This window comes from Nematolebias whitei, chromosome 1 (assembly GCF_014905685.2).
Source record: "Nematolebias whitei isolate Nwh7 chromosome 1, NemWhi1, whole genome shotgun sequence".
In the NCBI taxonomy this organism is placed as follows: Eukaryota; Metazoa; Chordata; class Actinopteri; order Cyprinodontiformes; family Rivulidae; genus Nematolebias; species Nematolebias whitei.
In genome coordinates, this window is record NC_056498.1 from 33,969,536 (window position 1) to 33,985,304 (window position 15,769).

A 15,769-nucleotide genomic window follows, 5' to 3' on the forward strand; every position below is an offset into this window, starting at 1 on the left:
TGCTCATTTCTGCTTATTTAAACCTAATTCAGCAAATGTGTTCTTTCTGCTCTCTTCTGCTAACTTAGACTTGTTCTTCCATTTCAGCATGCTTTAGCTAATTTCAGCTGTTTTTCAGCAATAATTCTCACTTCATTTTTGCAGGAAATGTGATTTCTGTAGTCGCTGTTGCTCTTTAACGTGGCAGATTTGTTTCATCACAGCTCAAGTGAAATGTTCATTTGATCTGAGGCTGAAGTTCAACCGACAGCTGAACTTTGCTCTGATAGTTTAAGATTTAGTCTGAAAAGCTCCTCTGGGAAGATCTCAAAGATTTTTTTTTAATATCTATAATTTTTGCATACACAAGTATATGATCATTAACCATTTTTTTTATATTTAAATAAAACTATCAAGGCATGAAAGCTAGTGAATATGAACGTGGTCCTATACCCTTAAGTCACTTAAATGGCATAATGTATACTAATGGCTATATCAGTATTCAAATTGTGTTAGTATACAATCAAAGTTACACGTTTAGTATCGTTTTGTAAGAAGTACGCCCTGATGCCCATTGGATTATTGAATTTTAATGCCTATTTAGCAGTTTTACATATATTGGAACTAAAATAGAAACAATAACTTTTATGTTTAAGCCAAAACATGTGGTGTCTGGTCAGCTTTATTTTACACGTTTTACGCCTTGAATTTACAGTTTGTAATGTGAAGAAAAATGTAAAGTTACAAAAAAAATGTCAATTGTGATTTTTAAAAAGGAGCCACTGTTTTAATCTATATTGCAGGTTGGAAAATGCACAAATATGATTTGTTATATCTATGAAATATATATATATATATATATATATATATATATATATATATATCTCATACATGTGAAGAAAAATAATATTCACAAGCTAAACAGTAATTTCATGCTGAAGCTTAGCTAAGATTTGCAGTTTTTGCACTTGTTTAGTGCATCTATTAAGTTTTTTGTTGGAAAAAACTTTTAAACGTGTTATAATTATTTATTTGTTTTTGTTTTGGCCATGTTTTAAATACAGAAACACATTAGTGTTTGTAAAATTTGGTCAAAATGAACGCCTTTTTTTTTTCAAACTGTAGTTTTACTTTGGAAACTTCGTATCTGAACCGGATGTAGATTAGAACAGCATCCGGGTTATTAGGAAAAATTGGCGGTTTGCGTTTCTTTAGTATTAGTGTATAAGTTTAAACAAATGTCCAAATGAAAGTTAGTTAGTTCCAAGAGGTTTATATTTTACAGACCGTGAGTTAAAAGTTATTTTTGATGTTTGTTTTTTAATTTTTGTTGAAATGTCCGTCTTTTTTAACTTGAGAACTCGAGTTTCCTGCTGGACGTAAACGTTGAAGTTAGCGCCGTAGCTAACTAGCTCGGTCGCGTTTTGTGAAGACGACTCGGTTTTTGTTTTGTTTTTACTACATTTTACTCTCAGGAATAAAAAAAAAAACGATCTTAACAATGGCAAACCCGACACCAATGCAGAGGAAAAACGGACAGTATCTGTGGTTTTCTCTGCTCGGCCTGGGGTTTCAACCCGACGCTGCGGCTTCATCCATCACCAGCAAAACCAACATGAAGTATCTCAACTTGGGACCGTGAGTTCACTCCACGTTTACCTCATCTTTCCCTGTTCTGGTAACTTTAATGTTTCTTTTACTTCTTGTTTTCTGTTTGTGTATCATATAGGAACATGTTCGACAAACCAAACAAAGACGCCTTTTACATAGTAACCCATTTCCTGTTGGAGAAACTCAACCCCGCAAGATTTCATGAAACGTACAGGTAAAGACAGGCCTGATGACGTCATCAGGTGTTTACCAGAAGCTGTGGTTTACTGACATTATTAAATGTATTTTTTGTTTCAGGCACTGCTGGCCCGTTTTGAACCACAAAGCAGATGCGGAGTTCCGCAAACTCACTTGTTCCTGGCTGCGGGAAATAATGGTAAACATTATTATTTTTAATTACCTATTTGGCATCTTGCTTTTGTTCTCGGGTCTCTTACTGGTGTTGTTTTCTCCTTTCGTAGATAAAGGTTCCTACACAGTCAGAAGTTGAATTAAAGCGTGTTTCTTTTTTCTCCACTCCTGCTCTTTCTGGAGTCCATTACGATGTTACGTGCTGGACCATCTACCCTGCTCTCAATCATTTTAGTGTCTGTCTCTTTTATTTTTGCACTCTTTGTAGGATGACTCTGCAAACGCAGGATCCAAAGTCGTGGCGTCGTTGTTCCAGTCTCCTGGCGGCCCCAAGTTTATCAGCTTGATGCTTCATTTGGCCAGCTGCGTCATGCTGCAGGAGATGAAGACGTTCAACAAAAGTACCGCTCTTTAATTTCTGCGCCCGTAGTTTGGATCGTCAACTTAATCGTAGCTTTGTACACGTTTTTTCATTCTAATGAGTTAAGTCCGTCTCACAGTAATCGTCCTGTGTTATTGTCAGATGGCAGCTGGGTCCCTGAAGCAGCAGCGACGCCGGCCTCCTCCGCAGATGTGGCTGTTAGAAGGTTCAACCTGGTCCGTTCGAGGTTTCTGAAGGCTGCGGTTGATCAGGACCGTTTTCTCCACGAGTACCAGAAGCGAGCCCAGTAAGTCCTACTCCGTCGTCCCCCCTGCAGCTGGGTGGAGATGATTCTAATCGGATAGAGCGGGATGCGCAAAATCTTTTTTCAGTTTGTCAGAATTAAATAAACAAATGAATTCTAACATGGAGGAAAACATTTGCCAACTAGATAAATTTCATTTCCTGCGAAAACACAGTGTGAATGCTTTTTGCAGAAGAACTTGCTGAAAAATGGCAGAAATTAGCTAAAAACATTTTGAAATGTAGCTGAAATGGAAGAACAAGCTTAAATTAGCAGAAGAAAGCAGAAAGAACACTTTGCTGAATTAGGTTTAAATAAACAGAAGTTAGCACAAAAATTAGACAATTACAGTAGCTTAAAAAACCAGAAAATTGCAACAATGGAAAAAAAGTAGCTGAAAAGGCAGAAAGAAGCGTAAACTTCCGGAAAGAAGCAGATAGAGCTGAAGTTAGCTGAAAAAGCCAAGTTTAGCACAAGACGGCTAACTAGTAGCCGAAATATCAGAAAAAGCTGAAACAAGCAGACAAGTTGAAAGAAGCATAACAAGCTGAAATGATCAGAAATAAATTAATTAGGCTGAAAGTAGCAGAAATTACGATGAAAAGCTTGAATTTATCTGAAAATGGCTGAAATTAGCTAAAAAATGTTATTCATAAAGGTAGCTGAAAAGGTAGAACAAGCTTAAATTAGCAGAAGAAAGCAGAAATAACGCAGTTGCCCAATTAAACTGAAAGAAGCAGAAACGAGCACAAAAAAGTGGAAATCGTCTGCAAAAAAGGTTAAATTAGAAGAAAAAAACAGCTGAAAAGTAGCTAAATGAGCAGAAAGAAGCTGAAATTACAAGAAGGAAGTGGGGAGAGGACATTTCTGCTGAATTAGGCTGAAAAAAGTTGAAATGAGAGTAAAAATATGGAGTTGGCTGAAAAGGCTAAAATTAGCATAAAACAGCTAAATAATAGCTGAAATAATAGAAAAGTCTGAGAGCATAACAAGCTGAAATAATTAGCAGAAAGAAGTTAGAAGCAGCACAAAAATGTTGTTGTTAGCAGAAAAGAAGCTGAAGCAGAACAAAATGTGAAAGGAGCAGTTAAAGGTTGTAAACACATCTAAAGATCTGAAGGACGGAAAATGAGCTCAATTCATTTTATAAGAGAAAAAAAAATGGCAGAAAAGGCTAAATGTTTCAAAAAGCTAAAGATGCACCAATACAAAACGTCGAGTTTTAACAGCACATTGCGTTCACTATAAATCTTGTTTTGTGCTTCGCCTGCTTGAATAATTAAGATAATCTTGTCCTGCCCTCTTCACATCAGATCATTTTGGTTTGAGCTCGCTCACGTTTCTGTTTTTAGCTACGCCACAAAAATAAATCCAAACTTTTTGCTTTGTTTCCAACATCAGCTTAAATGGTCTCTGAATCTGCGATGAATGGAGTTCTCGTGTGTTTTCCAGCGTTGCTGTAGAAAAACTTCAATATTCACGCGGGGTGTTTTTGTTCTTCAGGGGTCTGGTAAAGTCCATGAGGGACATTAAAGCAGAAAGTGCCAAATATGATGAACTGCTAAAGTAAGTTTCACTTTTTCTATCCACAGTGCGGCCTCAAATTTGTGACCTCTGCTGCAAAATGACTCATTCAGGAACTTTTCAGTGTCGAGTTATTTTTCCAACTTTCAAAATGTATTTTGCTCTACAGCTTGTGTTCTCCGACTCATTTTGCCAACACAGGTTACGCTTATTGACGAAAGTGATTTAAACAGACTTGTTTACTTTTAGGCGTTGCAGTCCTGATTCTGCAGAGGTCGAACCTTCTCGCTCCGAGAAGATCCGAAAGGTTTGTTTTACATCTTTAAAGCCGCCAAAAACAAGTGAAACTGTTGACAGTCGGCTAAAGATGTGGTCGAAACGCGTAAAACGTTCATTTTTAACAGTGCAGTTTTGTTCTTCAAGGTGCGCTCCCTGTGGTCGGACGTTGAAGCGATGCTGTCGACCATCAGAGAGGAGCGGAGCGCCATGGAAACTGTCCTGAAGGGGGACGTGGAACAGAACGTCCTGGACGGAACGGATCGAGCCCTTCAAATCCCTCGCTGTCTGCAGGAGAGGATTGAACAGCTCCCACATCAGGTGAGAATCTTTTTGTTTACAAAACTCAAGAAAATACTTAAATGTCTGCTTTTCTGTAAAAGCACATCGTAGCTGCCAGGCTACAGAACGCACTTGACTCTCAGCTGCACATACTAAATTTAAGATTCATCATAATTTTGTACATAAATAAGACGCTCTGGTTATTAAGCTGCAGGTACACGCGTTTCATTATCACAATCAGTGCCCAGCTCCTGGCGTTCTGCTCTTGTTGCAGTACAAGAACCAGCCACCGGGTGGCGTTTCACTGACTTTGGCTCGGTGATGTCATAAGTGTTCATGATGCTTCGCTGTCTGACTCGTGGCTAAAACCATTCAACCTACAGAATGAACACCGTTGATTTTTATTGTTGCACGTTTTGGTACCAGCAGCTGTTTTTTACAACGGATCTTTAGGGCCACGGTAAAAAAAAATTACTTTTTTTTTTTTTTTTTTTTTTTTTTTTAGCCATAAAATTGCGGAAATAAATTTGTACGAGACTTCTTTTTTTTTTTACAGCTGCATTAATTTTTTGTTCCCACGAGTCAGATCCACGACTCGACCTGTCAATCAGTCCAGTAGGCGTGTCAGCAAACGACAAATCCGAAGCTAAACGAGTCGTAATATTATCCAAACTCCGACGCAATAATGAAGAGTTTACGCATTTTAACTGTGTTAAAATGAAGAATGTTTGTTAAACTTTATTGTTATTGACACTCTTACTCAAAACTTGTTCCAATACTGCCACCTACTGTGTTTTTGTTGGGGATGCACCACTTTTTCCACTCCCGATATCTGACTTTTGATATCGGTCTATATCAATCTGATGCAGAAAAACTGTTGAACTCTGTTCAACAAACTCGGCGTGCTCTTTAGGGTGAAATCTCTGGAGATGCTTGATTAAGTTGAACGTTATAACTGGAAGTTTTAGTGACACCCCCTGGAACCGTCGCTGTGCACGTATTGCACGTAGCTGTCGCATGTGTTGGCTGAGCCAGTGTGAAATGGTTCCAGACGGCTGATCCTTTCACTCGCTCCATTTTGAAAACCATCTGTGTGGTGAGTTCGCTAGCGCATGTTTTTATATCGGTACCGATATTTGTATCGGATCGGTGCATCTCTAGTTTTTGTATGCTGCTTACAGGAAGGTGCTACGTTCCAGCTCGCTGCAGGTAAGAAACTTTTAGCTTCGGATTGGTCATTTGCGGACACGCCTACTGGATTGATTGACAGGTCGCGTCGTTGATCCGACTCGTGGAAAAAAAATATTAATAGACGGCTGGGGGGAAAAAAAAAAAAAAAAGTCGTACGTTTTTATTCTTAAAAAAAAAAAATTCTTAGCATGGCAATGTGATTTTTATATTTTAATCTTTATTTTTTTTGCGCGGCCCTAAAACTCCGTCGTAGTTTTTAAATGTACTTTCTAAATAAATTTGACGTGATTTCTGCGGAGCTCGGAGGAGGAGGAGGAGGAAGAGGAGGGAAGAGCCCCTCCCATTCGTCGTCTCCGCTCCGTGCTGGGACGTGCACTTAAATGAGATCCTGGCATTTAAACACATATTTACAGTGAACAGAAATATTTAAAAACTTTTGTTAAAATATGAACCAGACTTCACCGCTTTGAAAATACATTTTGACGACTTTTGCTCAGCGGAGCCTCGTAACCCGGGAGGAGAGGAACAGCCAGTAAATTTATTTTATTTATTTATCTGAAAAATGCCTTTAACACAGCTAAAAAAAAATTTAAAAGTACCGTTAGTCGACCAAAAGTCACTCGTCGCGCTGTGCTCTTCGTCCTCGTGCGCTAAAGTCTTCTTCGAGGCTCATAAAAACGTCGTCTCTCTCTCGGCAGCTGCTGTTTCCTCCTTCGACAGCCAGATTGACCACGTTAAGAGAGTCTCCGTGCGTTTTCCACTATCGCTGAAATGAATGCACGTCTCTGTTGGGAGATGGTCCTCGAGAGGACCTCATTGCTCATTCAGGCTAGACTTCTGGTCACATGACGACAGAGTGGGTGGAGTTACGGTAGGAAAATTGAAACCCCGAGCCAGAGGTTTGGTTCATGTGATTCCGAGGACGTTCGCTCCGTCACTAAAGTTCTCCTCCAAGAGGAGTGGGTGCAGGGCAGCTAGGTGAGCGCCCAGCTCCGTCGAAGGAAAATGTCATTCAGCAGCAGGAAGCTGCCAAGAAACGGCAGGAAGTCTGTCAAAATAAAATATAAAATTATAAATTGTGAAACAAATGCACCAATTAGCCACTTCATATAAACCAATGTGTGAGATAAAAGTAGCGGCTTGTACACCGGCAGTTACGGTAACTTTAAATAAGTGTTTGGACGGATGTGTTTGTAAACGTTTAAAGTTGTTGTCTTCTCTGTGTTTTAGCTCAATTCAGGGAGTGTGTATGAAGCCGGCCAGCTGAAGCTCCTCTGCGTGCTGGAGCTGTCGAACCACGCCCTGCAGCTCCTGAAGGAGCAGCGTGCTCGGGTCTCTCCTGCCCCCGAATCCCGGCCCAGTTCTCAGAACCTGCAGGAGAAGAGTCGCCATTTGTCCCGGGTGCTGCAGGAGCTCCACCTCATCAGGTACAAAACAGGTTTTACTCTAATGTTAACAATTTATTATTATTTTTTAAACGATTCATAATGTTCTGTTCGGTTCTGCTGCTCATTCAGGCAAAAGCTTTCCAAGGAAGAGCTTCCAGAAATGAGGAGGTCCGTCAGAGAACTGGAGGCTGAGTGGGACAAGAGGTGGAGCGAAACTCTGAAGGAAACGCCTCTGGTCTCGTTCCTGAATGAAGATCCTGTGAGTGGTGCCTCTGCGTTAAGTTTTCAAACGACGGCTGTAGCAAAAATAAAACGCCGCCGGTCTGAAACAGGCGGGGGACATTCAGTCACATGAGTTTGTGGCAAAAGTCTCAGAATCCTGTCGGGTCCGTGACGTCTCTTCTGAACGATGTTCTGTTGCTTCGCTCTACCTTTTATGTTCAGGCTCTTGATTTCCTTTCACCCATGGCTCCTCTGTCTTTCGAACCGGCTGCTGAGGCATCGTACGTGTTTTCACAGTTTCCTGCAAAACTTCCAGGTGAGCCGAGTTCGACTCCGCTGTCCGCATTTGAACACTCGTTTGTTTTCTAAATGTTTCATTTTCACTTTCAGAAGAGAAGCCAGCCGACCGTGAACCAGAGGAAGTCGTAAACACAAGCAGTCTTAGCATGAACAGGTAACGGAGTCTCTTGTAGCAGCTGCTGAGCAGAACCCAGCAACACCAGTAGTTAATTTATGATGGGAGGCAGATACCTGGACAGTCCAAAGCTGTGGTCTGCCCGTCACTGGTTCTCCCCAGAGCGTCCCTGCTTTCTGATGACCGCGGCGACTTGAGAGAAATCGCCACGGACAGATACGGAGCAGACACTTTGATCATGGTGTTCACTGGAAATGCACCAGTCAGGCGTTATGTGGTGGTGGAGCCCAACTGGACATCGGACAAGAAAGATTATCTTAAAATAACTAGAGAAATTGCATTTCCTACGAAAATACAGTGTGAATGCTTATTGCAGGAAAAACTTGCTGAAAATTAGCTAAACAATGCTCAAATGTAGCTGAAATGAAAGAACAAGCGTATGTTGGCAAAAGAAAGCAGGAAGAACGCATATTTGCTGAATTAGTTTTAAATAAGCAGAAATGAGCACAAAAATGGAGGAAATTAGCTAAAAAAAAATCAAAAAGTAGCTGAAAAGTCAGAATCAAGTTAACCTACGAGAAGGAAGTGGAAAGAGCTGAAATGAGCTTAAAAAATGTAGTAGCCGAAAATGCGAAAATTTCCATAAAACTACTAAAAAGTAGCTGGAATAGCAGAAAAGGTGTAAACTAGCTGAAAGGAGCATAAGCTGAAATTAGCAGAAGTTTATTAGGCTGAAAGTAGCAAAAAATAACCACAAAAAACTTGAATTTATCTGAAAAATAGCTGAAATTAGCTAAAAAAAAAGCTAGCTGAAACGGTAGAACAAGTTTAAATTGGAAGAAAGCGGAAAAAACTTTTGCTGAAAGAAGCAGAAATGAGCACAAAAAGGTAGAAATTATCTGAAAAAAGCTGAAATTAGAAGAAAGAAAACAGCTGAAAAGTAGCTAAAAAGGCAGGAAGAAGCTGAAATTACAAGAAGGAAGGGGGGAGGGTACATTTGGGCTGAAAAAAAGTTGAAATGAGCGCAAAAATATGGAATTAGCTGAATATGCTAAAATTAGCATAAAAACAGCCCAAAGGGCAGAAAAAGCTGAAACTTGCAGAAATAAGCTGCAAGGAGCATAACGCGCTGAAATTAGCAGAAAAAAGTTAAAAGCACAAAAATATTGTAGTTAGCATTTAGCAGTAAAAATGTAAAAGGAGCTCACAATATTGTGAATGCTTCATAAACATTCACACAATAAATAAATACAAACGTTAAAAAAAGCATAAACTGTGATTTAGCCAGTCTTATTCTAGTCTTGAGAAAATTAAAGGTTTTATCCTTTATGGCTAAATCAATTTACGTGCCAATTTCTATTTCTTTCATATTTTTCTTTATTGCCATTTGGGGACTCTTAAATAAAAACATAAGTTGTTCAACAGCAGGACGGTCAAATAATTCATGTTTAATCAAAACTTCCTTCTGCTTGTAAATCCGTCCATAAATGGTTGTTTTCAGTCTGCCTGAGCTGAGTCCACTGTCACATTAATCAGAAAGGTCTGGTTTTTTTCTAGTTCAAATAAAAACCACACTTGTTGTTTCCAAGCAGTTTCCCGACAGCTGCTGAGGCGCCTGAAGGAGCCGCTGCCAAAGTATCACAAGTACCGGTAAATACGTCTCTGGACTGGCTGTTTGACACTCCGCCGTCTCCTCGTCAGAAGCCTCCGCCACAATTTCAGGTGAGAGCTTTACTCCAGGTGAGCTCGCTGGGTTTCATTCAGGTCGTACCGGATTCGATCAACATTTGTAACGTCAGTTTTTCTTTTAGGCCAGTGTCGGGAAGACAACCCATCAGAAGATCGCTCCATCGAAGCCAAAAACCCAGATCTTGAACTTGGAGTATGAAAACCTTGCTGATCAGGTAGTTTGATGACTCTGGTTTTTATCAGCAGAGGCTGATGATGTTTTTGTCCGTGTTTAGCGTTAGCTAAATACCTCATGAGGCCAATTCAAAATGGCCGACACAGCTAATCTACTTTAGCCAACTCAAAAATGATCGGTCAGTTTTATAGGAAAGATCAAGTTTGTAAATTTACCGTAATCTCCTTCCACGAGCTCTCTGACCATCTTCAGAAGTTTTGATGTCCGTATTTCCGAACGGCCTCGGCCAGCTGCTCCTCAGCAGAGCGAGTAAAACGAGAGCAGCTACTTCACCTGCGTTTCCACCTGAACACGCCCACAAAGTTCTGACTCGTCACACAACAGCTGACGCGTACCCCTGTGAGAAAAGGTTCTGCTCGGACCTTGTGGCGCAGAACGAGTTCCCGGAGCTCGTGCGAGAACAAGACGGCGTAATTTTGTTTGCTCAACTACGTCGGCGAGAGATTTTTTTTCAGTTGTCGCAGAAAAAAAATGCTGCTTTATGAATAAATTAATATCAAACAATAATTTGCAAACTCGTCCCCAGAGCAGATTAAAACAGAATATTACCAATATTAAGATAATAAACTAGAGACATTGCATTTCCTGTGAAAATGAAGTGTGAATGTTTATTGCAGAATAACTTGCTGAAAAACAGCTGAAATAAACTAAAAAACAAGCTGATGTGGAAGAACAAGCCTAAATTAGCAGAAATAAGCAGAAAGAACGCGTGTTTGCTGAAATAGGTTTAAATAAGCAGAAATTAGGAAAGTAGCTAAATAGCTGAAATTGGCACACAAATGGCTGAAAAGTAGCTGAAAGAAAGAAAGAAGCTTAAACTACCAGAAGGAAGTGAAAAGAGCTGAAATGAGCTTTAAAAATGTGGAATTTGCTGATATAGCTAAAATGAGCTTAAAAACAGCTAAAAAAGGTAGCTGAAATGGCTGAAACTAGCATAGTTACGCTGAAAGGAGCATAACAAGCTGAAAGTAGCACAAATAACTTAATTAAGCTGGAAGTAGAAACTGCCATGAAAAACTTGAATTGATCTGAAAACAGTTGAAATTGGATTTAAAAAAAAAAAGTTAAAAATGTAGCTAAAAAGCTAGAACAAGCTTAAATTAGCAGAAGAAAGCAGAAAGAATGTGTTTGTCCAATTAGGCTGAAAGCAGAAATGAACACAGAAAGTGGAAATTATCTAAAAAAAAAAAAAAGTTGAAATCAGTAAAAAATAAAAATCAGCTGAAAAGTTGCTTAATTTGCAGAAAGAACGTGTTTGCCCAGTTGGCCTGAAAAAAGCAGAAATGAGCACAAAAAGTGGAAATCTGAAAAAAGCTGAAATTAGTTTAAAAAAACAGCCGAAAAGTAACTAAATAGAGAGAAGCTTAAATTACCAGAAGGAAGTGGAGAGAGCACATTTTTTTTATGAACTGGGTATAAAAAAGTAGAAATTAGTGCAAAAAATGTGGAATTGGCTGAAAAAACTAAAATTAGCATAAAAACTGCTAAATAGCTAAAATAGCAGAAAAAGCTGAAACTTGCTGAAAGGAACATAACAAGCTGAAATTAGCAGAAAGAAGTTGGAAGAAGCACAAAAATGTTGCAGTTAGCAGAAAGAATCTGAAAGGAGCACAAAACAGCTGAAAGTAGCTGAAAAATGTGCACATACACGTGCACAAATATTGATTCCTCGTACAGAAAAGACAGTTTGCCCCAAGATAGTTTTACAAAAAAAAATGCGTCCTGAAGCCCCCAGGTCCTCCACAATTTCTGAACCTGTGGGTTGGAGGCGAACCAGTAGGTCACTGGGCACAAGGAGCCTGAACTTTAAGGCATTTCAAAATAAGAGTAGCGAATTTGACCGAACTTAAATCCCCGAGTCAAAACAAATCTTAGTTTCTTCCCCGACGCTCATGGATGCTGCTCGAGCCCAGTGATGGTCGTGGTCTGAGTTTCCGTCGAGGACGACGGTGTCTTTAGCTGTTTGTGTGTTAGTTCGCAGACGCTGTAACTGCAGCCAGTCCTGCAGAGGGCCGAGCTAAACGTGTAGATCTGGAGAACCTTCTCACCACTCTTCAGAGAGATCCGTTCTCCGCTAGAAAACAGCTGCCTCGGACCCCGGAGAGCCTGAGTAAGCAAAGTCGCTTTCTTTTAGCCTTTATGGTCTGAATTCTGTATTATGACTTAAAAACTATTTTTATTATTAAAGTAACGTCTCTTTTTTTCTTTTTCTTTTTTTTTTAAGTTTTGGAGGTGAAAAGCTCCTGGAGAAAAGCGGTTGAAGAAGACGAAGCCACAAAACTTTCCCCGCCGGATGAGCTGAACGTCGGCTTGACCGAGCCGCTAGACGTGAGCCCCGCCTGCGCCTCGTGGACCTTTGCCTGTACCGACAGCACCTCTATCCGCCAGCAGGGGGTCGTACAGAAGTCCTCTTTTTTGTGGGACACCTTCCAAACCGAGGTCCTGGACAGCCCGAGTGGCACCGGCAGCAGCGCCGTCCACTTCAGCCTCGACTTGGAAACCCTCCCCGAACTGCCGAGCTGCGACAGTCTGAGCCTTGAGGATGAAGCCGTGGACATGATTAGTGACGAAGAGGGAGGCACCCCTGTCCTGAACTTCAAGGTGTCACCAGTGACCACGCCCTGTCGGGGTCAGAACCAGCAAACGAGCGACGATGGTTCTCCAATGGAGAGGACAGCTGAGAGTCTTCTGCTGGATTACAGAGACAAAGACTGGCTGACGGAGCTCGCAGCGTCAGAAAAACCCCACAAGGTGTTTTCACTGGATCTGGATTTACTGGACACACCTTCACCAGAACCGAAACCAGAGTACAGCCTCCCAAAACTCATCCCCATCTCCCCTGTAGATGACATGAAATGTTAGCGCTAGCAACCAGTCCATTCTAAACTCATCACTTTTGTTTATGATTTGTAACTAATGAATGTAAATAACTATAATAAACAATGTTTGTCGCTAATAAATAAATTAGGTTTGGGTGTCGAATCAAACCTTTTAAAGGGGGGGGGGTCTGTGAGGAAGTTATGAAACGTCAATATCTGACCTGTTGTAGATACTGGTAGTTCTCTGAACGACTGCAGTTTGGAGAAATGGTTTTTCTTCTCAAAGTCTTACAAAAATATTTTGCCGTTAAACTCTTGGTCCACTCTCTGAGGCTCAGACAAGATACACGGTTCATGTCCTATCTGTCTGAGAAGGTAAGACCTGTGAAATATTCTTAATTTTACTGCGCTCCGCTAACGATCAAGAAACAACCACCTTACAATAAAACGTTGAAGTAGACGAGTTTTAATAAACAACTTAATGCACTTATTCTTGTTTAATGTCGTCTATTGGACCAGACAACCAAAGTCTTAAGGCACAAATAAACGAGTACCGGTAATCGTTTCACAAACTGACCTCAGTAGCATGTGGAAGAACCGTACGCAGCCTGCATATGCTATTTTCAGTGTATGTGTATACAAATCTGTATACACACGTGTTCTTTTCTTAGAGAACATTGTTTAGAACCAGTTAACATTAAAAGAACACAATCTTCTTGAGCTGTTTCAATCTGGTTTTAAAACTCACCACAGCACTGTTGAAAGTTTTTAATGACGTTCTTTTAGCCACAGACTGGTCACTGTGGTTTTAATGTTGTTGGACCTAACTGCTGCCTTTGACAGTGGATCCTGTCTCACCTGGAGAACTGGGTGGGCATTCAGGGTCCCTGCTCTACATTGGTTCAGATCCTATTCAACAGAAGCTTTTGCGTATTGGTACTGTGTAGTCCTCTAGCGCCTCTCACATGTGGAGTACCTCAGGGATCTATACTTGGCCCCCTTCCGTTTTCCTTTTATTTACCGTATTTCCCAAACTACACGTCGCTTTGGAGTATAAGTCACATTTATTGGGATCCTGAACAGGCTTAATTGACATAAGCCAACGAGTCCGACAAGCAGCTCACCAGTAAATTCACCAATCGTTCCACATCACTGAATCCATTGAATTCTTCATCCTCTGTGTTGCTTCTGAACAGCTCCGGAGGAAGATGAAGCGCAGTCTCCTCTTCTGCGGGGCTGTCGTGATCCGGTGACATGTTGTGTTTCGCTACCTGCTTTTCTAACGAACTCACGGAAACTGGCGACCTTGACTTGAAAGTCCGCCGGCAGTTTCTGACTTTTCAATGTCCTTGCTCTGATAGAGAGGCGGTTATACGTTGCATAAAGCGATAATACTCATTCCAAACTTTCATTCTGCTGCTCGATTAACTTTTTTTTTTTTTTGAATGAATGAATGAACTTTATTTAAAAAGAGACAATGCACAACTCAAACATAAATGTTACTATTTGATGTGCTGTGCCAGATTATAGCAAAAGCTAATTCACATCTGCAGTCCCTTGACAAGTAAAAAAACAAAACAATGGATATACAATGCAATAACAAAATAAAACAGGAAATATAACACTAAAAAGTTCTTACAAATCACAATACACAAACACCAACAGACTCAATCATTGGCACACATGTTTGCATACCTGAGCAAGTTTTTAACAGTTTTTACAAATTAAATTTGAAAACTCTCAAAGAGCTGCAGCTCCTCACATCATCCGGTAGTTTTGCATATTTTATTACCTGCAGTTTATCTGCGGAATAGAATTTTCTTTTGGGCTGCATTTTACTTGTGTTTTTCTCAGGTGTCTAAATGAATTTTGGGGGCGGCAAAAGTGGAAGAACATTGTCAAAAGCCTAGAGGGCCCTCTCACAGCTGCAAATGGTAATGTTTACTCTTTGGTACATGTCAGTATGAATGAACATTTAATGTGTCACTCAAAAAATTGTGTCATGAATAGACAGAAATATATATATATAAGTCGTTTTGGACTATACGTCACTGGACTGGCCAAACTATGAAAAAAAGTGCCACTTATAGTTCAGAAAATATGGTACTCTGGGATATATTCTCTGGAAATGTGTTTCTTTTCATTTTATGCTGATGACAGCCACATTTATTTGCCATTAAAACAAGACAAACAAAACATTTGACTGAGACAGCAACTAACCTGGGCGTGAGGCCGGACAATGATTTTAAACTACCGGTAGATGAACGTGTTAAATTTAAATCGGTGATCGCGTCCAGCTTTTATCACGTAAGACAAGTGGTCAAGGTCAAAGCATTTCTCGCATGACACCATTTTGAGATTTTAATCCATGCTTTCATTACAACTCGTCTGGACTACTGTGTTTCACATTATGTGGGTCTGAGCCAGTCGTACTGACTCAACCAGCTGGTCCAGAATGCTGCGGCTCGCCTTTTAACTGGTACCAGAAAACGACAGCATATCACCCCTGTCTTAAAATCACTACACTGGCTCCCAGTTCGTTTCTGGATTCATTTTAAGGTTCTTTTATTGGTTTTCAAATGTCTTCATGGTGTTGTGTGTTCGCGCTCTCTCAGGTCAACAGATCAGCTGCTGCTGGTCGTCCCAAAGTCCAACAGGAGGCTGAGAGGTGACCGAGCGTTCTCAGTCGCTGCCCCTAAACTGTGGAATGAGCTGCCTGTGACATCACTTCCTGTTTTCTAATCTCTGAAGACATGTTTTTTTTCTCTCTTTGGCTTTTAACTCAGCTTGAAATGTTGGTTTTACTGTTTTTAAGTTATTTGTTTGATTGTTTTTACTGTTGTTTTGTCATTTTGGCAGTTCATTACTTTTACGGTATCTGTTGATTTTATGTTTTTTATGCTTGTTTGTGTTAGTGTACAGCACCACCAACGGTGTTGTTTTTAAAGTGCATTATTAAAAAAGTTGTGTATATAAATCATACATCTAAATGTTAAATGTATGTGTATGTATATATATATATATATATATAATTTATTTATTTTATTTTATATATTTTCTGATTAGGGGCAAAAAGTGAGCGTGCTGGGTGAGTGGGGTCCTTCATGCTGCAGGTGGCCCTC

The 15,769-nt window shown here is 40.2% G+C and overlaps 1 protein-coding gene and 1 non-coding gene across 2 annotated transcripts; both read left to right on the forward strand.

Moving 5' to 3' along the window:
• Nucleotides 1-1,415: 1,415 nt before the first annotated feature.
• On the forward strand, nt 1,416-12,695 carry haus6 (HAUS augmin-like complex, subunit 6). Its single transcript, XM_037675652.1, has 16 exons — nt 1,416-1,617; nt 1,709-1,804; nt 1,888-1,966; nt 2,210-2,342; nt 2,465-2,609; nt 4,110-4,172; nt 4,380-4,437; nt 4,554-4,727; nt 7,110-7,306; nt 7,397-7,526; nt 7,712-7,805; nt 7,880-7,943; nt 9,497-9,626; nt 9,716-9,808; nt 11,803-11,938; nt 12,053-12,695. Exons 1-16 carry the CDS (start codon nt 1,481-1,483, stop codon nt 12,688-12,690), a joined length of 2,367 nt encoding a protein of 788 aa, XP_037531580.1. The 5' UTR covers nt 1,416-1,480; the 3' UTR covers nt 12,691-12,695.
• Nucleotides 8,007-8,137, forward strand: LOC119421257. The gene has a single exon (XR_005187354.1).
• Nucleotides 12,696-15,769: the final 3,074 nt, after the last annotated feature.

Coding starts and splice junctions, on each gene's coding strand:
- haus6 (XM_037675652.1), top strand. CDS start 1,481: ATGGCAAACCCGACACCAATGCAGAGGAAAAACGGACAGTATCTGTGG. Junction 4,173..4,379: donor AAATATGATGAACTGCTAAA/GTAAGTTTCACT, acceptor GTTTACTTTTAG/GCGTTGCAGTCCTGATTCTG. Junction 4,438..4,553: donor GCTCCGAGAAGATCCGAAAG/GTTTGTTTTACA, acceptor TTGTTCTTCAAG/GTGCGCTCCCTGTGGTCGGA.